At 47.2% G+C, this 26,773-nt stretch overlaps 2 protein-coding genes across 2 annotated transcripts; one reads left to right on the top strand and one right to left on the bottom strand.

Annotated features, from left to right (window-relative positions):
• The first annotated feature begins 12,947 nt into the window (after nt 1-12,947).
• LOC112939541 (protein ALP1-like) lies at nt 12,948-15,452 on the top strand. Its single transcript, XM_066312146.1, has 4 exons — nt 12,948-13,874; nt 13,973-14,705; nt 14,961-15,095; nt 15,224-15,452. The coding sequence occupies exons 1-2, from the start codon at nt 13,260-13,262 to the stop codon at nt 14,672-14,674; spliced, it is 1,317 nt and encodes a 438-aa protein (XP_066168243.1). The 5' UTR covers nt 12,948-13,259; the 3' UTR covers nt 14,675-14,705; nt 14,961-15,095; nt 15,224-15,452.
• LOC107276094 (L10-interacting MYB domain-containing protein) lies at nt 14,665-16,642 on the bottom strand. The gene is made up of 4 exons (XM_015790307.3): nt 16,423-16,642; nt 16,084-16,226; nt 15,600-15,983; nt 14,665-15,505 (listed from the first exon to the last, which is right to left on the bottom strand). The coding sequence occupies exons 2-4, from the start codon at nt 16,217-16,219 to the stop codon at nt 14,922-14,924; spliced, it is 1,104 nt and encodes a 367-aa protein (XP_015645793.1). The 5' UTR covers nt 16,220-16,226; nt 16,423-16,642; the 3' UTR covers nt 14,665-14,921.
• Between the last annotated feature and the right edge of the window lie 10,131 nt (nt 16,643-26,773).

Genomic DNA, 26,773 nt, shown 5'->3' with positions numbered 1-26,773 from the left:
GGAGGTTCTATAGTTTACAAGGGTAAATTGGTATTTAGACAAGGGCTAACGGAGCTCGTGATGATACTAGCATTTGATGATGACAATTCGTAGAACCAGGTGGTTGTTGATGGCAAAAAAATAAACTCTCTAATTTTAAATGCCTATATATATATCATGGAAGAAGATAAATGATAGAAAGATTGCCTTCATTCGTTGCAACGCACGGGCATTTTTTTAGTTTAAAATAAAAAAAAATTGACTTTCAGTGTGATAACATTCGATCGCTAATTAAGGGTGAGCTTATGAAATTAATTAATTCCTCGTGCGTGACAAAATTAAATCTTGTGCTTGACCTGAACTACAAAACTGCAAACGGACACAGGCCTCTTCATTTCTTCTTATTCATATATCGGTCCAAATTTAAGAACCGACCGTATATTTTACTCAATTGATTATATATCGCGCACGTGCACCTCCGTACATTTTTTGCAATGTTGTATTTCTTATATGCAATACAATTAATCCCTACATTGTTATAGATCTAGAGAACTTTTACGGTACAATTAGTATAAACGATTTAATTTGATATTTCATTTATATAGATCATAGTATAAAATTGAAGGGTTAATTTGTCTTTCTTGCAGTTATTCCGCGGGGTCATTTTTGTTAAAAAGAAAGTAGCTAATCTAGATAAAAAAAAATTTGGTTTCACGTCAGGTTGTATGAATGTGTTAACCTAGCTAGCTAGCACGATTTAAAATGTGTAAGGCCTTCCACACACATATGCTATATATGATATAACTTACATTATTTGACTGGTAATTAGTCACTTGTAAACTTTTTAGATTTTCAATTAAGATTAGAATCGGCCAGGAATCATGTCGTCGCAACATGTGCCATCATCTCTCATAGGTGCACAAATGAGACCAAGCGGTGGCGGTGGCATGCATGAACGAGTCCCAATTAAACCGGATTAACTCATCAACTTTCTAATTTTCTATAAAATTCCTAATTTACCCATATATATACTACCAATATATAGTGGCAACATATTGTACTGCAAAAGTTTGCTAGATCTAAACCACCTTTCCAAGATCAATAGGCAGATTGATCTTTCTCACTTTTCTAGCTTGAGAAGAATGAATATGCATTTTTCTTAAGAAAATGGAAATGGTTTAAATGTTGAGAATGGACATTTTTCTTAAGAGTATTAATTAATTAATTACTTATTTAGGAGATAAGGATGCACATAATACATGCATGCACTATTAGCTATACTTAATTTGCAAGTAAAGCATTACTGGCAATTAATTATTGAAATGTAAGCATACAATCCTATGTCAACTATATTTATATATATACGAACGGATATATATACCTGAAGGATAAGTTGCGGCCTTCTGATATCTCTCCTAACTAGCTCTATGCTTGAATCTTGTCTCTCCGGGAATCGACATAATTGAGATAAGTCTTTCTCTCCAAATTGAATTAGATCTTGTTCGGTTAATCTCTATAGAGAGGAATTGAAGGGGATTTTTTTTCACACCTATTGCGGTTTGTGGGATTATTCAGGGGAAATCACATTGACAAGATGCAGGCACGGTAGCTAGCTTCAAATTAAATTGAGAACAGTGATAGCATGGACAGTGCGTGTACATATATCGTGCGCTCATATTCTGTGCTGCAGAAGAAGGGCATAAAGAGAGTTTTGCTCAAGCGAGGGTTTTCGAATACAACAAAGCATAAGCAAAGTAATGACATGCACGGCTGAGGATGCTCTCCAAAGTTTTAAAAAGAAAAAAAAGTTAAACAACGATGTCTCCAGAATGCAAAAGATTAGGCCTACAGCTAGTACGGCTCATCAAGAATTTAATTGATATCAATAGTAGCGATCCAAATTAATTGGCCCGTCCGACCAAAGGCTAGGGGTGATTCACAAGGTAAAAAACCAAGGGTGGGTTAACATCAATTCTTCTTTCACTATATGATGATGATGGTGATGATCAGCGTGGTAATGCACTTTCTTAATTTGTCATTTTTGCACTAACAAGCGAGACACAAATGTACCTCAGTACCTGCCTGCTTGTGTTGCGAATCGTAATAAACGAGACAAATATGTAGTTGAGACCTATACCTATATGAAAATTTGGAAACATGTGGATCATTGGATCTAAAATATGCATCTCGATTAAACCTTACCTACGTACACTATAAGAAACCTGAATTTTCTTGGCAGCTAAAACCGCCAAGGATAACATCAAAACCTATATTTTTTCTTTTTTTCTGGTTACGACCCTCCAGGGTTGCAATCTTGTAATTTTTTTTCCTGCTCTATCAATAGAACTTCGCACCGTCTCGTGCGAGTCGTTAAAAAAAAACCGCCAAGGCGATATATTTTGTTGGCGAACCACCAAGTCTAGAGAGTAAGGGAAATCTAATTTTCTTGGCTGCTAGCCATGAGGAAAAGTTTTTTTCTTGGCGGTCAGACCGACAAGAAAACAAAGAAGATTGTGAACTCTGGTATAACCTTACCTTTGGTATACCCAGCATCCACTCGGTAAGTTTTATGAACTTACCCGACGCCAGGTTTTCTACATTTACAATACACCATTGAATTTCCCCCTCCCTCACATTGGTACATCACTAGATACAAACCAGAGAGAGGTAGTTGCCGGTCACACCGGAGTGACAACGACGACGGCAACCACAACCTCTCCTCCTAGCCCCACCTCCTATTCACGATTTGCTCGCCCATCCTATTTAGTGCATACATGATGACAAGAAAAGTAGCGCACACTTTATCCAATCTCTTTCCCCTTCCCTCGTTGAAAACTTTCAACTCATATGTGAAAACTATCAACTTAGATTTGAAGACTTTCAAGTCAAGAATTGTAAACTTTCAACTCAAATTTGAGAATTTTAACTCAAGATTTAAAAACTTTCAACTCAAAATTCGAATTGTGAGTTAATTTTGTAAAAAAATTCAGCTGAATGTTTTGAATTTCGATATGGAAGTTTTAAAATTTGAATTGAGATATGAAAGATTCAAATGGATCCAAATTACATAAATTTCGGAACACGGTCGGCTCTTGTTGGTGGCGCATGGCCGAGCCGCGGGACCACGGTGGTGCCGCGCTTAAGTGACCGGGAGTGGGTCGCGCATTGTCGCGGCACGGGTAAACCGCGGTACCACATAGCAACGGTCCCATGCCATCCCCAAGTCGTGGCCAGGGAATATTTTCGATAATATTTTAAAATCATGTATATAAATGCAAAATCTTCAAAATAATATATATTCTTTTTTTATGTGTGTGTGAAAGGGAAGGGAGCTGCCCAGCTGATGGATTTCATATAAGACGGCCAGAGGACATGCACAGTCTCAATGAACAGACAAACAACAGCAATGGAGGCAACTTTCAGCTAGCCTAGTTGCATGGAAGTGGATGACTGGATGAGGAACCTGGTGCAGCTGGAGGATAAGGATGTTGTAGTTGAGGTAGCCATCGCTGCCGGAGCATGCGCGTCAGTGCATGTTGCCCTCAGCCCCCAGGTCGAATCCCTTTAGCTCGCTAAGGGGAGCTAGCAAATCCAAATCATCTGTTGGAATTAATGAATGGGCCTTAGCCCACTCGAAGATTAATTCTTTGGAAAATCACAAAAGCCCACCTCATGGGATGGCATGCATATGGAGTTTAGTACCACTTTGCTTATTCTAGGAGAGGGGGACCTCCTTAAAAGGGAGGATGCCCTCCTAGTCGCTTGAAGCATGTGTGGTGGAGAGAAGAGGGGAAACATGCGCGCGCTCGCTCGCCTGGCCTGGCCGGGCAGGCGGCGCGCGTGCACGACGTACGCGTCGAATGGTCCGAAAAATTGGCTCCTCACCCTTGCGCAGATACAGCCTCCTTTTGCAGTTTTGTTTTGTTGCAAATTCGGATTCGTTTTTGTTTTGGAAACGTTCCGAAAGATCCGGTGCGTGCAAACGGCGTGGAGTCCGGATAAGTTACGCGCGACTTATCCGGTTCGGTTACGCGCAGTAGAGATCGTGCGGGCGCCCTGATCAAGCGACCCTTCTCTATATAAACCGACCTGCCGTCTTCACGCAACATACGCAAAATCAATCTAGGGTTTGCTTCCTACTCTGTACTGCGCCGTCGCTCGTAGACTACTCCATCCCGCTCGCCGGCGTGCACCGGCGATCGGGAGAGCAGGTCTCCGGAACCTCTGCCTTCGACGTTCTGCACCGGGAGAAGGCGGCAATAAGGTTTTTGGGAAGCGCTTCGCGCGACTGCTCCCTGTTCGTTCGCGACGGCTCGCCTTCCTCTTCGCTCGCGTGTTTCGTGCCTTCGTAGACACTTGCGAAAAGTTTCGACCAAGCAGCCGGTCTTTCCGTCACCTCGGTACGTGTTCAATATGTTGCGCATATTTGATCTGTTCATGTTATACTGTGTAGTTTACATGTGTAGATCTAATGATGCGTTCATGCTAGTTTTCATCTGTAATGTCATGATTTATTTATGGAATAGATTAAATCATTACATGTCTATAATCTCAACAATCCAAAAACCTTATTATAGGCACTGTGATTTTACTATGGCTGGTTTTGCCGATGCACTGAGGCCGGATAAATTCACCGCTGTGCATTTTAAGAGATGGCAGATCAGGGTCACTCTGTGGCTGACAGCTATGAAATGCTTCTGGGTGAGTACTGGCAAACCTGAAGGAGTTCTTACTGCTGAACAGCAGAAGCAATTCGAGGAAGCCACTACTCTCTTTGTGGGATGCATTCTTAGCGTTCTTGGCGATCGTCTGGTCGAGGTGTATATGCATATGACCGACGCTAAGGAGTTGTGGGATGCACTGAATACTAAATTCGGTGCTACTGATGCTAGCAATGATCTGTATATCATGGAGCAGTTTCATGACTACAAAATGGCTGACAACCGTTCTGTAGTCGAACAGGCTCATGAGATACAAACCATGGCTAAGGAACTCGAACTCCTTAAGTGTGTCTTACCCGACAAATTTGTGGCCGGGTGCATTATTGCAAAACTACCTCCATCTTGGAGGAGTTTCGGTACTGCACTCAAACACAAGAGACAGGAATACTCCGTTGAGGGGTTGATTGCGTCTCTTGATGTTGAGGAGAAAGCTCGGGAAAAAGATGCCGCGTCTAAGGGCGATGGTGGGCAGTCCAGTGCCAATGTTGTGCACAAGGCCCAGAACAAGAGCAAGGGGAAATACAAAGCTCAGCAGACCACCAACTTCAAGAAGCAGAAGAAGAACAACAACAATCCTAATCAGGATGAGAGGACTTGCTTTGTGTGTGGCCAAGTTGGTCATCTGGCTAGGAAGTGTCCACAGCGCAAGGGGATGAAGGCACCTGCAGGGCAGACTTCTAAGTCTGCTAATGTGACCATTGGCAACACTGGAGATGGAAGCGGGTATGGTAATTTACCTACTGTTTTTTCAGTTAATCAATCTACTAATTGGTGGGTTGATACTGGGGCCAATGTACATGTTTGTGCTGACATCTCATTGTTTTCTTCTTATCAGGTCGCACGGGGTTCCACCGTCCTAATGGGGAATGGGTCACATGCTTCTGTTCATGGTGTTGGCACGGTAGATCTGAAGTTTACTTCGGGAAAGATCGTGCAGCTGAAGAACGTGCAGCATGTCCCTTCTATCGACAGGAATCTTGTTAGTGGCTCCCGTCTGACTAGAGACGGATTTAAGTTGGTTTTTGAGTCTAATAAAGTAGTCATGTCTAAACATGGATATTTTATTGGTAAAGGTTATGAGTGCGGAGACCTGTTCCGCTTTTCCCTTTCTGATTTCTGCAATAAGTCTGTGAACCATATTTGTGGCAGTGTGGATGATGAGGCTAATGTTTGGCATTCACGTTTATGTCATATTAATTTTGGCTTGATGTCTCGGCTTTCCAGCATGTGTTTAATTCCTAAGTTTTCCATTGTCAAAGGTTCTAAGTGCCATAGTTGTGTGCAATCGAAGCAACCTCGCAAGCCTCACAAGGCTGCCGAGGAGAGAAACTTGGCACCACTAGAACTCCTACATTCAGATCTTTGTGAAATGAATGGGGTGTTGACGAAGGGTGGAAAACGATATTTCATGACATTGATTGATGATGCTACTAGATTTTGCTATGTGTACTTGTTGAAAACGAAAGACGATGCTCTAGACTATTTTAAAATTTATAAGGCAGAAGTTGAAAATCAACTTGACAGAAAGATAAAAAGGCTTAGGTCTGATCGTGGTGGAGAGTTTTTCTCGAACGAGTTTGACTTATTCTGTGAGGAACATGGCATCATACATGAGAGGACGCCTCCCTATTCTCCCGAGTCTAATGGGATTGCTGAAAGGAAGAATCGCACACTGACTGACTTGGTGAATGCCATGTTGGACACCGCGGGACTGCCTAAGGCATGGTGGGGGGAGGCATTGTTGACCTCAAATCATGTGTTAAACAGAGTTCCTAACAGAAATAAGGACAAAACACCATATGAGATATGGATTGGTAGAAAACCATCACTTTCTTATTTGCGCACATGGGGGTGCTTGGCGAAAGTCAATGTACCAATAACGAAGAAGCGCAAACTTGGTCCTAAGACTGTGGACTGTGTTTTTCTGGGATATGCTCATCATAGCATTGCCTATAGATTTTTAATAGTTAAATCCGAGGTACCGGACATGCATGTTGGTACAATTATGGAGTCTCGTGATTCTATCTTCTTTGAGAGCTTTTTCCCAATGAAGGATACACATAGTGGTTCGAACCAACCCTCTGAAATAATTCCCAGTTCAATCACACCACCAGAACAAACTGAACATACACATGAACTTGTCTCTGAGGAGGATGTCAGTGAAGCTCCTCGAAGGAGTAAGAGACAAAGGACGGCTAAGTCTTTTGGTGATGATTTCACTGTGTACCTCGTGGATGACACTCCTAAGTCAATTTCAGAAGCATATGCATCTCCTGATGCAGACTACTGGAAGGAGGCTGTCCGTAGTGAAATGGATTCCATTATCGCTAACGGAACTTGGGAGGTGACAGAGCGACTCTATGGGTGTAAACCTGTGTGGTGCAAGTGGGTGTTCAAGAAGAAGCTTAGGCCTGACGGTACTATTGAAAAGTACAAGGCTCGGCTTGTTGCTAAGGGCTATACTCAGAAAGAAGGCGAAGATTTCTTTGACACTTACTCACCTGTTGCTAGATTGACCACAATTCGTGTGCTACTTTCCCTAGCAGCCTCACATGGTCTTCTCGTTCATCAAATGGACGTTAAGACAGCTTTTCTTAATGGAGAGCTGGATGAGGAGATCTATATGGATCAACCTGATGGGTTTGTAGTTGAAGGTCAAGAAGGCAAAGTGTGCAAATTGTTTAAGTCTTTGTATGGTCTGAAACAAGCTCCTAAGCAATGGCATGAGAAATTTGACAAAACATTGACATCTGCAGGCTTTGCAGTCAATGAGGCAGATAAATGTGTGTACTATCGCCATGGTGGGGGTGAGGGAGTTATTTTGTGCTTGTATGTTGACGACATACTGATATTTGGGACAAACCTTGAGGTGATAAATGAGGTTAAATCATTCTTGTCTCAAAATTTTGATATGAGGGATTTGGGAGTAGCTGATGTTATCTTAAACATTAAGCTAATTAGAGGTGAGAATGGGATTACACTCTTGCAGTCCCATTATGTGGAGAAGATCTTGAATCGCTTTGGCTACATTGATAGTAAGCCTTCTCCAACACCTTATGATCCTAGCTTGTTGCTTCGCAAGAACAAGAGAATTGCTAGGAATCAACTGGAATACTCCCAAATCATTGGCTCGTTGATGTACCTGGCTAGTGCAACTAGGCCTAATATCTCCTTTGCTGTGAGCAAGTTGAGCCGATTTACCTCTAATCCGGGAGATGATCACTGGCGTGCGCTTGAGCGAGTAATGCGCTATCTGAAAGGTACTGTGGAATTGAGGCTTCACTATACTGGGTGTCCTGCGGTACTGGAGGGTTATAGTGATTCTAACTGGATCTCTGATGTGGATGAGATCAAAGCCACTAGTGGATATGTTTTCACACTAGGTGGTGGTGCTGTTTCATGGAGGTCTTGCAAACAGACCATTTTGACGAGGTCAACCATGGAAGCAGAGCTAACGGCACTGGATACTGCTACTGTTGAGGCAGAATGGCTGCGTGATCTATTAATGGATCTGCCTGTTGTTGAAAAACCGGTGCCGGCTATCCTTATGAACTGTGACAATCAAACGGTAATTGTCAAAGTGAATAGTTCTAAGGATAATATGAAATCGTCTAGACATGTGAAAAGACGATTGAAGTCTGTCAGGAAATTAAGAAACTCCGGAGTTATAACGTTGGATTACATCCAAACAGCGAGAAACCTGGCAGATCCCTTCACGAAGGGACTATCACGAAATGTGATAGACAATGCATCGAAGGAGATGGGTTTGAGACCCATGTGAGTTATACTATGGTGGTAACCCAGTCTATGTGATCGGAGATCCCGTGAATTAGATCCTGGGAAGAACAAACCATTAATAAACTAGAGGAGAGTACCAATATATATACCCTCTCCAAGTGAAGATGCATATACTCTCGTGAGCTGCAAGGCAGGTTGGCTATGCCTTAATGAGTTCTGTTGGCTTTAATTAGCAAAGATGTTGTCCTGCAGAGCATTCTTGAAAGAACTCACCTTTGTGAGCTTGACTGTTGGTCGCAGTCTATGAAGATTTTGGGTGAATCTTCTAGGAAGCTTACTAAAGACCTAGGAGTATGACTTATACGCTCCACCCGAGGGGTAGTCTACAGACGGTCTAGTACCAGATAAGACTTTGAGTGAAACTTGCTTGCACAAGACTTGCAATTCAAGGCGTAGTCCATTGTTCAAGTTGTGAGTAAGTGTAGCTTGGAGTTCTAGGTGGATGTTCAACCTTAATTGGTCTCCATCGAACCGCTGGTATATAAACAGTACATTGGAAAAGGCAAATCTCAGTGGGATTTTGAGATTTGGTGGGGGATTGTTGGAATTAATGAATGGGCCTTAGCCCACTCGAAGATTAATTCTTTGGAAAATCACAAAAGCCCACCTCATGGGATGGCATGCATGTGGAGTTTAGTACCACCTTGCTTATTCTAGGAGAGGGGGACCTCCTTAAAAGGGAGGATGCCCTCCTAGTCGCTTGAAGCATGTGTGGTGGAGAGAAGAGGGGAAACACACGCGCGCGCTCGCTCGCCTCGCCTCGCCTGGCAGGGCAGGGCAGGGCAGGGCAGGGCAGGCGGCGCGCGTGCACGTCGAATGGTCCGAAAAATTGGCTCCTCACCCTTGCGCAGATGCAGCCTCCTTTTGCAGTTTTGTTTTGTTGCAAATTCGGATTCGTTTTTGTTTTGGAAACGTTCCAAAAGATCCGGTGCGTGCAAACGGCGTGGAGTCCGGATAAGTTACGCGCGACTTATCCGGTTCGGTTACGCGCAGTAGAGATCGTGCGGGCACCCTGATCAAGCGACCCTTCTCTATATAAACCGACCTGCCGTCTTCACGCAACATACGCAAAATCAATCTAGGGTTTGCTTCCTACTCTGTACTGCGCCGTCGCTCGTAGACTACTCCATCCCGCTCGCCGGCGTGCACCGGCGATCGGGAGAGCAGGTCTCCGGAACCTCTGCCTTCGACGTTCTGCACCGGGAGAAGGCGGCAATAAGGTTTTTGGGAAGCGCTTCGCGCGACTGCTCCCTGTTCGTTCGCGACGGCTCGCCTTCCTCTTCGCTCGCGTGTTTCGTGCCTTCGTAGACACTTGCGAAAAGTTTCGACCAAGCAGCCGGTCTTTCCGTCACCTCGGTACGTGTTCAATATGTTGCGCATATTTGATCTGTTCATGTTATACTGTGTAGTTTACATGTGTAGATCTAATGATGCGTTCATGCTAGTTTTCATCTGTAATGTCATGATTTATTTATGGAATAGATTAAATCATTATATGTCTATAATCTCAACATCATCAACGAGGAACATTTCGAAAATAAACTAACCCGAGATATAGAGGAAGTGGAGAGGAATTGGATGTCGGCGAAGGATGAATGGGCGACTAGAGGAAGCCCTCCAACATAACAGTGAAATCCTAGAACAGCACTCCTCTCTGTGTTTACAAAGTGCAATAACAGCACTCCTCACGAAAATCTCGACTAAACTCGAAACCCTAACTAAACTCACAACTCAATACTCTCAAAAGTGATACCGGGAAACCTCACGCTCCCTCTCTATTTATACTTGAGGTAGGCAGCCTAAAGCCACGAGCCAAACTCATACAAGAAGTTCTAATCCACCTAGGAAACCTTCGCGTACAAGAAACAAAATTTACAAACTCCAATCATACCAAATTTAGACTCCTTCCAAATTCGACACCGCATCACATACGCACACAATATCTCCATCGTATGCCATATGGAATCTTCACCAACCACATTAACCAACATATCAGCATATTGCCCTTATTTAAAAGCTAAATTTGCAATAGTAAAAACAATGGCCTTTTCTAACCTACAACTAAGTCCCCCAATGAAATTGTCCATTAATATCTAAGCATACACAAACTTCCATTTCAAAGGATCCATTCCTAATTTGAACTCTCACATTATGATTAAAATAAAATAAATACGGTTCTTCTATAATTTGGAGAAAAAAATTAGGGTTCTTCCCTAAATGCCTAAACCCTCACCATAGTCCTACATTTAACGGTTCTATGCGCATCTAATCATTGCATTGCCAACAACTACTACAACCACAATGTAGAGAACAAACTAATTAGAGAAAATAAACCCCAAATCGTGTTTCTAGGGTTCATCCCTCAATGAGCAAATCCAAGCAAAAAATGGACAAATAACGAGAAGATTCGGAGGAGAATACCTTGGCACTATGTCCCCCAATGATTTTCCCTCCAAAATACGAAGATTTTGTGGATATTTGCTCGATTTTGGAGAGGAGGAGAGAGAGAGGAGGGCGCCACGCCTTCTCAACCAAGAGGTGCGAGGAGGAAGAAGGAATGGCCTGGGGCCGGCTCGGCCCCGAGGGATATGTGGGGACCTCAGCGCCAGGCCTGTTGGCGGCTTGGCGCTGAGGTCGCGAAGGTCAGCGCCGATGCGGTTGGCGCTGACCTTTGCCACATGGGCCGTTTCGCCCCACCGCTTTTAGATGGCCGTTAGGACCTCAACGCCGATGCGGTTGGCGCTGAGGCGTTCTACCTCAGCGCCATCGGGTCTGGCGCTGAGCTCGGGGTCTAAATCTGGTGATAGTTTTCGGTAGGGACCAAATTTGAAATAAGTTTTAAAAAAGGGCCAAATTGTGAAATTTTCGGATGGTTACATACGCGATGAATGCTGCCTAATTCCGGTAGTTGAACACGTTATTTTGAGAGTAATTAAGCTCCAATGGATTGTAATATATAATTAATGGCAATGTGGATGTTGTTAATCGGTCAAAGGGTCAGACTTTCTTCTGTCGGTCAAGAGCGACTCCAACTACTGTACTATACTAACTAAACTACACTAGTGGATCATCAATTTTCCAAACAGTTAATTACTCGCTGGCGATCGAATCATACCTACTGTACTATACTATACTCGGATAAGCAGAGGAAGAGGAAGGACCAGCCCCTGATGAAACATCAGTCTTGAGATGCAACTTGTGAGTCAACTGGGTGACTTTCTTAATCATCCTCGTGAGACGAGGAGCATGCACAAGCCCTTTCCAGTAGTTGAAGGACCTTCCACACAAAGTTGAACACATGGAAGTGAAAGGGAGGAGGATCAATGAAAGGATCTTGATGTTGTTTAGAGGAGGGTGAATAGGCGTTTAAAACTTTTAAGTAAGTATGGAAGCTGAACTTTTCGGATATTTCCAAATATTTTTCAGATATTTTTGAAAATCTTAGATTTATAAGCAAACTAGCAAGGCAAGCAAAATGGGATAGCAGCACAATTAGGGAAGGGATTGCACAAACAACAACTAATCATACCTACTGTACTATACTATACTCTGATTTTCCAAACAGTTAATTGTATAGTGCAGTAGGTATGATTCGATCTTAAGCATCTAATCATATATTCTAACAGGAGGTATGTACTCGCTGGCGATCGAATCAAATAACAATTTCATATATAACTAGTCTAGAACAATTCTTAAGATGTGATTATGTGAAATGAGTTTTATGCTGATTTAGTAGTCATTGAGACTTATATTGCTCATAGTTTTAGGCTATGGGTACGGGTGGGTAAAGAATAAAACCATACCACGTATCCAATGGGTAAGAGTTTCCGTCCGTCAATAGACCCATAGCTATAAGAGTTAGAACATGATTAGCTTCTAATAGAGTAAAAATCCATCGAGTCTCGAGTTATGGGTCCCATTGCTATCTCTAGTTATGTGTCACACGTTATAATACATGTGGTTTTCCGCAAACTTTGATTTTTCTAAACTTTACTCTTTAATTAATGTCTACTAGCATCCCATCCTTCACTAATATATAGTATTAATCACATCGTTCGATCTACTCAACATTTGCCGTATATATAGCACTGAAAACATAGAGAGAAGGGGTGGTTGTTCAGTACATCGACCGGGCCGGTCACCAGCGGGCGCGAGTGCTGCAGATCAAAGAGGAAGAAACATATACGTACTACGTAGCCCATATACATCGGGCTGCAGCAAGGGAAGAAAATGAGAAGCACGGTACGTGTGGCTAAAACAAACTTATATATGCTTCATTTATTTTCAGATATCTCTAGGGTGGTGCCAAAATTAGCATAGGTAATTAAGTTTTGATACTACAAATTGTTTGATAGGATAAATATTTGTATTCATCTTATTTGGTTTGCTACTAAGATAAAAAAAGCAGAAAACGGCATACCTTAAGGGCCCCTTTGATTCGCAGGATAGGAAAAACACAGGAATAGGAAAAACACAGGAATTGAAGTAGTATGATTCTTCAATCCCGCAGGAATCAAAAACATAGGAAAAAATGAAAGGTGCCCTTTGATAGTGCTATAGGAAAAATACAGGATTTCTCTTCCGGTTTGAATTTGAACAGATAGCCGTTGGCGTTCAAAGCAAGTACTAGCCGTTGCATGTCCTTATATATATTGCTGTAGCTGCAACTGGACATCAACAAAACTAGCTCACCTCACCTTCGATTGTATCGGCCAAGCATGACAAGAGCTCAAACGTGGCAATTCATTTGGTAAGTCATAAATGATTTTTTTTCTTTTTGGTATGTATGTAAGGATTAACAACTTATTTGCTTGCTTCTGCTCTCCTATATATATTGGTAGACCAAACCATCAGATTTATTATTTGTTGTTGATTTCCCCTGTGATTGTCATGGATCCAAGTTATCGACGACGGTCACAGAATGAAGATGAGTTCATGCTTTTTGTTCTCCCTACCATCGAAGGAGATTCGTCACAACCATCATCTAGTAGGAAACCGATGCACACATCAAAACTTTCAGGGGCTTGTCGTGTTAATGAAATCTTAACAGGTCATCAGAGCCTAAGCAAAAGGAATTTTCGCATGGAAGTTAATGTTTTTCGAGCTTTAGTCGATAAGTTGCGTGAGAAACAACTACTTGCTGATGCAAGAGATGTCTCAGTAGAAGAACAAGTTGCTATATTCTTGTATGCACTAGCAAAAAATGCAAGTAATGAGACCTTGCAAGATCAGTTTCAACACAGCGGGCAAACAATAAGCAAGTATTTTGGGGTTGTGCTTGATGCAGTTAAGCAACTTACATGTGTATATATACGGCCACCTTTCCTACACCCCCATCATATCTTGAGAAGACCAAAATTTCACCCCTTTTTTGAGGTATGAACAGATTCATGTTTTGATTTTTTTTTACTTTGAGTTAAACCAATCATTGTACATAAAAAGACTTAATCAAGGTTATATTTGTATTTGTATAGAATTGTGTTGGCTCTATTGACGGGACACATGTACCAATGATACTTCCACTAGACCAGCAAGAACCATACCGGAATAGAAAGCAAACAATTTCTCAGAATGTTATGGTAGCTTGCGACTTCGATCTGAAATTTGTACATGTACATGCCGGCTGGGAGGGATCAGCTTCAGACGCAAGAGTTCTTCAAGATGCACTAAACCATGGTTTTGAAGTACCTCCTGGTAAATTTTTTCTTGTAGATGCTGGTTATGCAAATACAACACAGTTTCTAGCACCGTATCGTGGGACAAGATATCATTTAAAGGAACAGGGCAGAGCTAATCAAAAGCCACAAAATTATAAGGAGTTATTCAATCTTCGGCATGCACAACTCAGAAACCATATAGAGAGAGCAATTGGTGTATTAAAAATGAGATTTCCTATACTAAAGACCGGCTCACACCACCCAGCTCATAAACAAGTTGATATTTCGGTTGCCTGTTGTGCTCTACACAACTTCATACGCCTGCATAATGGAGATTTGGTGTGGCCAAGTAATTGTCGTTTAGAGATTGATCCAGATCATATTGTTGATGTGCCAAATGGAGACGAGAACTATAATGGTGATGTACAAGAATTTAACAACTCTAGAGAAGCTGGGAATAGAAAACGAGATGACATGGCACAACGGATGTGGAACCATTACGTAGCACGAAGGAAATAATATATTGCATTTGACCACCATGGCATTCAAGGTCAATTACTAGTCTTGTACTCCAAGTTTGTCACATTCTACTTAATGAAGTAACTACTTGCATGCACTCCCTCTAAGCAAAAGTATATCCTACTACTATCTGCTTCACAAAAGTACCCCCTTTGTTTCACAAAAGTACTATCCTTCTATTTGCATGCCATCTATTTCACAAAAGTACTATCCTACTACTTGCATGCCATATGTTTCACAAAAGTACTCACTCTAATGCTGCGATTTCCTTTCTAATCCAAGCCAGGCGTAATGCATCACTTGAAAAGGACAAGAAAACTTCCCTATTATCCTTACCTTTGAAGATATCAGCTGCCACCAATATATCTCCTATTTGTAGACCATGTAAACCTTCAAGCACTGTGATACACTTGTTGATGCTGTAAGGATCCTCCAATTTCTTCTCCTCAATTGCAGCAAATCGATCTATTTCTTCTTTTTTAAGTTTTAGGTATCTCTCATGAAATCCATCATCAGGACTAACAGATTTGATCTTTTGTTTCTTCCCAGGTCGAGATTCAGGAACCTCTGAAGGTGTTTGTGCCGAGCTAGGTGGGACTTTTGTGAGATGGACAGGGGTAGGTGAATGCTGTGAAAAGTCCAAATTGGCTGTCTCAACCTCTTCACCAAAAGGAAATTGCAAACCTGATTCACCTGGAGCATTTGAATTAGGGGATGGTGACTGATATGTATCAACCGCATTTGCTTCTTGTGTTGAATGAGCTGGTGCATTCTTTGTCTTCCTTGCATAATGGTCCATACCATGGCGAGTTCTCCCTTCAGCATAACGACCTGCACAATTATATTCTCCTCACGATCAGCATAACTTGCCTAAAACATTTCAACAAAACAAACAAACCACTGATAAAAAAAATATAAAGCTCACCATCATAAAGTGGAGCTAAATCATCAAAATATGGGAACGACTTATCTCGCCAATGAATTGCATCTTTGTTCTTGCGATCAGCAAAAGTGTCCCAAACACTTTGTGGTGCACTCACCATCATTCTGTCACTATCCCACCCAAAACCACTTTGATCCAACAAATCTTTAACACTGCGATAATCTTTCTTCAAATCCTGCTCCTTTTGCTTGACTTGGTTGGTCGTAAATGATGTACCGAATTTTGTATTCAGGCGGCAAACAATATTTGTCCATGCTTCCTTACTCCAAGCATTTTGTGTTCGAAAACCTGGCACGTCATGATCTGTTAGGAGCTCAATAAGGAACATCTTCATCTGGTGACTCCATCTGGCTCTCTTTGTCGTCCCTAAATTTGACAAACATTTAACAATTTCAGTTTCAGCAGCAATATGAAACAAAAAAGGTTTGATGCAAACAACAAGTGAAACTGAATTTGCAAATATTACCTATTTCTTGACGCTCTGCAGTCCCATGCTCACTGTCAACATCAACATAAACCTGTGATAGAGGTTGCTGGGCTCGTCGATCGGACAAATTGCGTTGATTTGTCATGGTCATCTGAGAAGAGCCTTTCGATGGCATTGCTTTCCTAACCCCAAAAAAAAAGAAAGAAAAAAGAAATACATAATCCTTATCAGAGAGGGATTTACACCTACAGTGCCAATGAAACAAACTAGTTCCAAGTAGTCAGCTTAAAAATTCACTAATCCATAGATCCAAAGTACAGAAGCACTAATAAGTCAATAATAAGTCAAGTATGAAAGCTCAAAAGTGCAGACAAATACCAAATCGATGGCCCTGGCTGCTGCCCTCGATGGCGGACCTGCCGCACGCCTCCGCCTAGCGGAGCCCAACCTGCGCGCCAGATGGATGCTATGCTTGGTTGCTGCGTGTTGCTAGTTGTTGGGCCGGCGTCCCCAGCGGAAGCCGCATACGCGACTGAGCCGGCGAGCCTCGCCTCCGCCTTGCACCCCCAGCGGCCGGCTCAAGCTGCTGTCTATCTCTATCACAGTTGGCTTTCTTGGCTGCTAATATGTGGTCCTCGGTGTTCTCGTTCCCATCTTTCTCTCTCTCTCTTTTTTTCTGGAAGAAGCGCGAAGGGCCACGGTTTACCGCCAAACACACAAAAGTGGCGCCAACGACGACGTGCGCACGCGTGGGCGCGCCCTTCTTTCGCGCCAGGAAAGTTTCCAAAGAGGTCAGACCTCTTTCTTATTTTCCTGTGAAAATGAACTAAAGGAATGCAATCCTAAGGAATGTTTCCTTTCATTTCCTATGAATCAAAGACATACATAGGAAAAAATCCATAGGATTGTAAATCCTACAAAAGTCCTATGCCAATCCTTTGAATCAAAGGAGCCCTAAGGTCCCAATTGAAAATAACATTCCAAACCGATGACGCTCCGCTCCCTCGTCGTCGTTCCGACGTCCTCTGGTGACGCGGGGCGGCCGGAGAGCCCGGCCTCGCGGGTCGACCTCTCCCCGACTCCGTCCCTGTTCAAGGAAGTCTCTCTCTCCCTCTCTTCTTCCTCTTCCCTCCCTTCTTCCTCCCTTCCTACCTCGATGTCGCGCGGCGGCCTCCTCTGACGCGGCCGGCCTCCCCGGCTGTGGTCGTGGTGACGGCGGGACGGCCCGCCTCCCCTGCTGCACCGTCGGGACGGCCTGCCCCGCCCTCGGCCGGGCGGTGCGGCGCCCCAGCTGCGCGCCCGCCCTCGGCGTCGCCCTCGGCCTCGCAGGCCTCGCTGTGCGGCGCCTCGGCTGCGCGCCCTCCCTCGTCTCCGACCCGCCAGCGTTCTAGGGCGCCGCGCCGACGCGCCAAGGCGCCTCCTCCAGCCTCCATCTTCAAGGGCGTCTTGGGGGCTGCCCCAACACCGCCGCCTGCGGCGCCTGCAGCGCCTGCTGCCGCGGCGGCCGTGCCACCGCCAGTGGCTGCTCGGCAGCCTGCGCAGGATGGGGACTGGAAGCCGGGCCGTCGTCGGCGCCGCCGCTGGCCTCGGCAGCGCCGTCCTGGGGCCTCCGTCAAGCCTTCCTCCACGGAGACGCGCACCGGTATTCCGCCGGAGCTGTAGGACCGGTGCCTCAACTGCTTGTCGTCGGCGCACCAGATTGCGACCTGCCGTCTCCCGGTGCGTTGCCGTCGTTGCTTGGGTCTCAACCACCTCGCTCGCGACTGCAAGCGTCCTCGCAGCCCGAGCTCGCCATCGGAGCGGCAGGGCGGCCGCCGCGTCCTTCCGCGCCGTGCGGCGTCGCCCTCTGACGCCACGCCCTCGGCCTCGCAGGCCTCCACGCCTGTGGGTTCGCCGGTGGCGGCTCTTGCCCCTTCTCCGCCTCCTCTCTGCTTCAGTGCGTCGCCGATTCGCTCAGAGGACGAGTCGCTTTGTGTGGTCGAGCGCTCGCCGCAGCTCATAGAGGAGGAGGGCCGGCTCCGGCGTGCTCTCTTCGCCCGGGTGAGCGGCCTGGACATGGCGCTGTCGGCCGGCGATGCCGCCGCGGCGCTGTCGGCTGCTCTTCACCTCCCCGCAGGCCGCTTCTCCGTCCACTGCGCGCAGCCCGATCACTTCCTCATCGTCTTCGCTAACTCCGGTGACATGGACCTCGCGCTCTCGCGTTCCCCGATCCCGGCTCCCCCCTACCAGCTGATTCTACGACCATGGACCCGGCTTGTGATGGCTACCTCCTTCTCCATGCCGTTCAGGGTGTCGCTGGACCTCGAGGGTGTACCGGCACACGCCTGGAACGCGTCCACGGCGGCGGCCCTCGTCGCTCCCGGTCGTCTCATCTCTGTGGACACCCCGGCGCGCCCCGACGAGTACCGGTTTCTTCGAGTCACCATCTCGTCGCACAACCCGGCCGCCATTCCCAAGGCTCGTCTTCTTCTCATTCCCGAGCCGACGTTGGGCTCCCAGTGCCTTCTCCGGTATCGGGTCCTTCTCCACGTGCTCTCGGTGGTCTGCCTCTCGGCCCCCTCGGCGTCTGGCGATGTCGACCCGGCCGGTGGCGGTGGTGCTAGCGGTGAGGGTGGTGGCGCTGCGAACGATGGTGGTGGCGCTGCGAACGATGGTGGTGGCGACCTCGGCGCTCGTTCTTCGCGAGGTTTGGACGGGGGTAGTCGGCGCGATGGCAGCCGGCGCGACGGTGCTCCGCAGCGGCGCTCGTCAGGCGTTCTCAGTGATGTGCGCCTTGCGGAGGTCGCTGGCGCGGAGGCGCGCTCCCCGGCGTTGGCGGCGTGCCCGGCGGGGTCTGCCGACGCGGCGGTGCGGTTCCCAGTGCTGCCAGCGTGTCCAGCTGTGGGGCCCACCATTCAAACGGCTTCACCTGACTTGGTGCCCCCCTGGCGTCTGCGGCTGTGGCCATCTCTCCTTTTGAGGCCGTTTCTCCTTTTGACCACTCTCTTTTTGCTTCTTCTTTTGTCTCCTCTCGCGATGCTTGGGCGTTGGATCCCATGTTGATTCCCCCATCGCTTTCCACGTCGCTCGCTGGCTCTTTGGACGCGGTGATGGCAGGCGCAGAGAGCGCGGCGGGTGCGGAGAGCGCGGCTCCCCCTCCGCACGTGGCAGCGGTGGCTCTCTCTCCGCGCGCGGCCTCGCCAGCTGGGCTGCTCAGTCCTGGCCCAGTCTCTTCTTCGCCAGCTGGGCCGCTGGGTGGGCCGTCCCCTCCCCTTAGGCTGGTGGACTCAGCTGGGCCGACGTGTGACTTGGAGGAGTCGCCACCTCTTGTGCCGCTTGGGTCGCCGCCTGCGCTGGCCCATGCAGCCCATGCGGCCACCTCATTTTCTCCGTTGGCCGACGACGGACGGGGCTTGCTGCTGGCGTTGCCGGACGCCACGAATTCGCCAGCTGCTGCAGACGCCATCACGGCCTCTCCGGTCGACGTCGTCCCGCCGGTCGACGCGGGCTCGCCAGCTGCCGATGTGGCCACCACGTGCTCTCCGGTAGCCGCTGGCATGCCGGCCGCCGCCGTGGCCGCTGCTGGCTCGACGGCTCCTGCTGTGGTCGCCCCGGACTCGCCAGTTGCTGCCGTGGCTGTCTTCAGCTCGCCAACTGTAGTGGCTGCCTCCAGCTCGCCAGCTGCTTCGCCGGTTGACATCGTGGCCGCCTCTTCTTCGCCGGCTGCCGCCGTGGCCGCCTTCGGCTCGCCGACTGTCGTGGTTGCCTCCAACTCACTGGTTGCGGGTTCACTAGCCGCCGTCGTCTCTCCGGTCTGCGCCACTTCACCGGTTGCTGCCTGCCACCCGCCGACCGCATCTTCCTTGCTGTCTGGCCCTTCGGGTGGCGGCCCGGCGTTCCCTGCCTCGCCGCTGTGCTCGCGACGTTCGCCGTTGTTGGCCGATGGGATCGCGGCCTCCTACGCCGAGCCGACTGGTCTCTTCTTCGACGAGCTCGACGCCCTGGCCGCGGAGTTTGGTCCGGCTGTGCCTTTGCCGCCCAGGGTATCGCCTGTGCCGCCGTCCGCCTCCGGTGCAGGCACTTCTCTGCCGAGGACTGCCTGCACACCGCCTACTGGTGGGGAGTGGCTGAGGCCTGAGTCGCCGCTTTCTCAGCAGGCTCCAACTTTGGTGGTTGATGTGCCCGACGGCGTCCTCTACGATGTGCCGATGGTTGTCCTTGACCTCGATGGCCGCCCACTGGCGCACTCGCTTCCATCTTCTGTGGCAGACAACGCCGCTCTTCACGCCTTCCTCACCAGCTGCTCCAGGCCTCTCCCTCCTGCGCTCCTCCCGCCGCCTTTGCCGCTGCCGCCTCTCGCCGCCAAGGCGGTGGAGGTTGTGCCGAAGCGCAGTGAGTGTATCGCTGCTAAGATGGCACTTGAGGCGCTTGAGGGGCCGATCCACGCAGTGTCGCGCGCCCAGCGCAACCTGATGCGGAAGCTCGGCCTAGTTCCGGAGAGGGGCCCGGTCACGGCCGAGGCGGTCGCGGCTTACAACGCCCTCTTCTCCAAGCCACTTTCCCAGGAGCACATCATCGCGCTCTCCTCGCTCTTCTCCAGCTCCTTGCCCCCGGCCAAGGCTGCGGAGGAGTTGGTCGTGTGCGGCTGATCGGTTTCTTCTCTTCTGCTCTCGGTGTGGTCCTCCTCAATGGGATCATGCAACGAGAACATTTTGGTGTGGAACGTGCGAGGTCTGAACTCGCGCGCCCGCCGGGATGCTGTGCGTGATGTAGTCCGTGATGAGCATGTCTCTCTTCTCTGTCTTCAGGAGACTATTATGGATGTAATCCCCTCTCGTACTATTCTGGAAATGCTAGGCCTCGACTTTGATTATTCTTTCTTGCCTGCGGTCGGTCGGAGTGGGGGGGTGTTGCTTGCCTCGCGGACGACCGTCTGGTCTGTCTCAGATGTTCACCTTGCGGATTTCTCTCTTGCCTCGTTGGTTCGACACTCTTCTGATGTCGCCCCCTGGTGGCTCTCCGTCGTCTATGGGCCACAGGAGGAGCCGGACAAGCTTCGTTTCTTAGATGAGCTTCGTTCGCTGCGCTCCTCTCGCACGGGGCCGTGGGCCATCGTAGGCGATTTCAACCTCATTCTCGAAGATCAGGATAAAAACAACCTTAATCTCAATCGTCGTATGATGGGTCGTTTTCGTCGGCTCGTCGACGAGTTGGAACTCCGGGAGCTGCCGCTTCACGGACGTCGCTTCACTTGGAGCAATGAGCGTGAGTCGCCCACGCTTGTTAAGCTCGACCGCGTCCTCTTCTCTGCGGATTGGGAGGAGCTTTTCCCCTCTTGCCTCCTCCAAGCGGCCTCTTCTATCGCCTCTGATCACTGTGCTCTTCTCCTTCATACCTGCGTCACCTCCCCGAAAGCGCATCGTTTTCGTTTTGAGGCCTTTTGGCCCAAGTTCGACGGCTTTCTTCAAGTCGTGCAGGACGCCTGGCATCCCCCTGCCAACCTACCCCCTCTTGCCGCTCTTGCCTGGTGCTTCTCTACCACGGCCAAGCGCTTACAGAGCTGGAGTGACCGTCACATTGGCAGTGTTCGTCTGCAGCTTCAGATGGCGAAGGAACTTGTCTTCCGGCTTGATGTTGCGCAGGAGAGTCGGTCTCTTTCCCCCTTGGAGACCTGGCTGCGGCGAGATTTAAAGTTGAAGTGTATTGGTCTTGCCTCGCTTGAGCGTACTATCGCGCGTCAGCGTTCGCGTTTGGTCTGGCTTAAGGAGGGTGACACCAATACCAAGTTCTTCCACCTGCACGCCAGAGCTCGTAGGCGGAAGAACTTCATCACGTGCCTTTGTGATGGTGACCAGCTTGCCGTCTCCCATGATGCGCTGCAAGAGCTTGCCTCCTCTCACTTTTGCGCCATCTTGGGGACGAGCGTCGAGCGTGAACTAGCCCTAGACCTCCACTCTCTTGGCCTCCGCCCTGCGCAGCTTGAGGGGCTGGACTGTCTCTTCACAGAGGATGAGGTCTGGGCGGTGATCAAGTCCTTGCCCTCTGATAAGGCGCCCGGTCCTGACGGTTTTACGGGCCGTTTCTACAAGTCTTGCTGGCCTGTGATCAAGGTCGAAATTCTGGCGGCTCTTAACTCCTTGTTCCTGACCAACGGCCAAGGTTTCGCTTCCCTCAACGACGCCCTAATCTCCCTCTTGCCGAAGAAGGACGAGGCTGTTGACGTTAAGGATTTCAGACCGATTAGCCTTATTCACAGCTTTGGGAAGTTGTTCTCCAAGATCTTGGCCTCTCGTCTCTCCCCTCGCCTGGACGAGCTTGTGGCGCCTAATCAGAGCGCTTTCATCAAGGGCCGCTCTCTCCATGACAACTTCCGCTATGTCCAGCTTGCGGCAAGGGCGCTGCACGCCAAACGCATTCCCCGACTTCTTCTCAAGGTGGATATCGCGAAGGCCTTTGACACGGTCAGCTGGCCTTTCTTGCTTGAGGTGCTAGCCTAGCTTGGCTTCAGTGAACGTTGGCGTGATTGGATCTCCCTCATTCTCAGTGCCTCCTCTTCCCGGGTGCTGGTTAATGGGGTGCCAGGTCCACGGTTCCCCCATCAGAGAGGTCTTCGCCAAGGAGATCCTCTTTCCCCCATGCTTTTCATTCTAGTCATGGATGTGCTCAATGCGATGCTCCGCAAAGCCTCTGACTTGGGTGATTTTCTTCCCCTCAATGATCGTGCTATTCGACATCGTGCATCCCTCTACGCCGATGATCTAGTTCTCTTCCTTTCCCCCGTTCGGCAAGACCTTGAGTTCATCCAAGGCATCCTCTCTGTCTTCGGTGCCGCTTCCGGGCTTCGGACCAACTTCACCAAGTGCTCGATTACTCCGATCCGCTGCTCGGTTCTTGACCTGGAGCTGGTTCAGTCCTCTTTTCCTTGCTCGATCTCGGAGTTTCCCTGCACCTACCTCGGCATTCCACTGTCAGTTCGCAAGCTGCCAAAAGCGGCCCTGCAACCGCTTGTGGATAAAGTCTCCCATCGGCTCCCCCCCTGGAAGGGCCGTCTAACCACTCTGGCGGGTCGCTCGGTTCTAGTCCAGTCGGTTCTCTCTTCCATTCCGGTCCATGTTTCTATAGCGATCGGCTTGCCAAGCTGGGTTATCAAAGCCATTGACAAGAAGCGTCGCGCCTTCTTGTGGACGGGTACGGACTCGGCCAATGGGGGACAGTGCCGGGTGTCCTGGATGAGGGTTTGTCGTCCTAGGGATCTCGGTGGACTGGGCATTCCGGATCTCAGGGTGGCTGGCTTTGCCTTGAGAGTTCGCTGGCTCTGGCTTCAGCGCTCGGGACACCCCTACTGGTCTGATCTGAAGGCCCCTGTTGAGCGGAGCGTCTCCGACATGTTCGCAGCATCCACCTTCTCTATCCTGGGAGATGGTCAGTCCACGCTCTTCTGGACTGATCGGTGGATCGATGGTCGCTCAATAGCTTCTATAGCTCCTGACCTCCTCCACGTCGTGCCTCCACGCTTCCGGGGATCGCGCACAGTTGCTGCTGGGTTAGCGAACAACTCCTGGGTTGGTGACATACGTGGCGCCCTCACTGTCCCGGTCATCTCTCAGTTCCTGTTAGTCTGGGACGCGGTGGTTCCTACCCAGCTCTCGCCGGGTATTGAGGATCACCTCGTCTGGCGTTGGACGGGTGACCAGTGCTACTCAGCGCGATCGGAGTATCAGGCGTTCTTCCTTGGCCAGCACTCTTTTGCCTATGCCGACTTACTCTGGCACGCGAAGGGCCCTGCTAAATGCAAGTTCTTCCTTTGGTTTGCATTTCAGCAGCGCTGCTGGACTGCCGATCTTCTCCAAAAGCGTGGTATCGATAGCCACTCTGCTTGCCCCTTTTGCGCTCAGGAGCTTGAGACAGCGAACCACATCCTCATCGATTGCGTGTTCGCTCGGCAGGTCTGGCTCCGTGTGTTGTCCCCTCCTCGCTGGGCTGCCCTCTCTCCCCCTCGTGGCAGCTGGCTCCAGGATTGGTGGTCATCCTCCAGGGTATGTTTACCTGAGCACCTTCGCAGCGGCTTCGACTCCTTGGTACTCCTAGTCTCCTGGCAGCTGTGGAAGGAACGAAACTCCAGGGTTTTTACTCTGCGCTCGCTTCGGTCGTAGTGGTTCTAGAGTCCATCCGCTCGGAGGGCCAGCTGTGGTCTTTAGCCGGTGTTACTTGTTTTGGGGATTTCTTGGGAGTGTAGCGTGGCTCTGCCCCCTCCCGCTGTTTGGAGTTGCGTTTTTAACCGTCGTAGTAGTTCCTAGCTTCAAGTCCCCCCCCCCCTTTTAGGCATAAGCCAGTCTAGTTGATTGCTTTGTGTAACAAAAACTCTTTTTCTGCTAATATATTGACGTGCAATCCTTTTGCAAGTTCGAAAAAAAAAGGTTTGCTACTAAAATATAATCAAATTGAGATACTACAGTGAAGTTGTAGATTGCTACCAAATTTAATATGGGTATCATAAAAATTAAGTTGGCTTCATTAATCCAAATAAATAGTGGGTACTATTTAGTATTTAGGCTATCAATATAAATTTTGGTAGCAATCCAAAACTACCCTAGTTCCCACGAAGAGCTAAGACAAACGTACGTTGATTTGGATGCAAAATGCGTACATAGAAATTCAGCATTTTGCGTCTCCGTGCAAAATGCATACATAGAAGCACCAAAGGCCGAGGATCACACACGCAAACACATATTAGAGCAAAGGATAATAGAGGAGCCTGCTATCGGCACAAGGATAAAGATGAGCATGTTAGGGCTTCCACAATATTGTTGTATGCAAAGTAATGTTAAGAAATAAAGTACTCCCTCCGTTTCACAATGTAAGTCATTCTAGCATTTCCCACATTCATATTGATGTTAATGAATCTAGACATATATATCTATCTAGATTCATTAACATCAATATGAATGTGGGAAATGCTAGAATGACTTACATCGTGAAACAGAGGAAGTAGTATTTTTGTTCTACCTTTATGCACTGTGAGAAGAGAAAGCAAGAAATATTGCTTAAGGCTAAACCATAAGAAATAAAAAATTAGTTTATATCTTTTACAACATGCATGATACTCTTTCATTTATATTGAATAGAGTTTTTCCATGAATGGTTCCCAGCTTAACATCAAAAAGATGCAGCATGTGTTATATACACAAATGAACATAAGGGTGTGTGTCTCATCTTGGACCATATCTAGGCGCTCGTGCCAAAGCGATGACGGTTTCCTTCTCACATCTGCTTTCTCTCTTCCACGTTAGATCGAGACAACATATACGGGCTAATCGTTTGCTTATTAGACTTGCTCTTAAAAGTTGTATTCTAAGTCCCCAACTTATATATATCTGCCTCGTTTTTCACACGCATGTTTCCTAAACTGTTAAACGATACGTTTTATTAAAAAGTTTTTATAGAAAAGTTGCTTTAAAAGATTATATCAAAATATTGCATGATCCAAATAAATCATTAGCAGGCGCCCCACATGTATTGCATATACTCGAATTTGCCATGTTTAGTCAAGCTCGGACTTCAGCAAGCCTCGTGCAAAGACCCTGATTTTTTTGGTACCTTTAACTTCCGCAGTCTTTCATTCTCTCTTCATTAAGTCCACTTTAGAGCTGCCTGGTCTATCATTTAGCCAATACTCTCTACTCCTTTTTATGTGCACCGACATTCTATAAAGCAGAGAGCACTGAAAAAACTCCATTTCTTTCATGAAACTAAGCCCGAGTATCTTGTTGTTTGACAAAACTCAGAGAAATCTACAAACTAGCCTCTTTATCCCAACTACAAAATAATGAATCTAACATCTCAGTATTCCAAGTCATCGACATTTTATTAACTAGTCAATACTCCACACTTTGTTACGAGATATGTGGATGAATGCATGTTATACATTATAGAAATGATATATGTGTATATTTAAATAATATGAAAACGATATGAAGATAATGATTGGACATTGTTTACATATCTATTACAAGTCCATTAAACTTCCTATAAACGCTCTCAAGCTGTCACGTGGTTTCTTACAAACGCTCATAAAGCTCCATATGGCGTTCTAATAAATTAGTAAAAATCACAAATAAATCAAATAAATATCTAATCATTGATTTTTCTTTAAATCGGTGGATTCATTAGTTTTAACCATTAGATCTCCATCTAAAAGGAAAATGAAAAAAAGTGGTACCCACCTCCACTGCCGTACGTATGTACATCCGTGCTCCCTCCCACCCTCCGATCCTCCTTTCATCTCCTCTCCTATTTTTAGCTAACTTATCATATTTTCTAACTAACACTCAATATATTAAAAAATAATTCGGAAATGTAAATAATCATAACTCTCAAGTTACATTTATTTTGTTATTTAAAAATTAGATCATGCGACCGTTCTAACTACAAATGTCTAGGTCTGATGGTACCTATAAGCGCTCTTAAGTCATCACAATGAACTCTAATAAATTAAAAAATTCTATAAATATGAGTGATAAAATAAAACATTTAACCATCGATTTTCACTTAAATCGATGGACCTTATATGGTTAGATCTATCTTTAAGAAAAATCGCAAACCAACCTCCTTCCCTCCCCCGTACCACCCATCCTCCCGTTCCTCTCTCCCTGCCCTTCCTTCTTTGTTTTTTTCACTCCACAACAACCTCTCTCCATGACCTTTCTTCTTTGTTTTTTTCACTCTACAACAACTAAAATAAAAATTATCT

Source organism: Oryza sativa, chromosome 7, assembly GCF_034140825.1.
Source record: "Oryza sativa Japonica Group chromosome 7, ASM3414082v1".
NCBI classification, from domain to species: Eukaryota; Viridiplantae; Streptophyta; class Magnoliopsida; order Poales; family Poaceae; genus Oryza; species Oryza sativa.
Note: the sequence above shows the minus strand (reverse complement) of the source record. Positions and strands in the feature narration are given on the sequence as shown.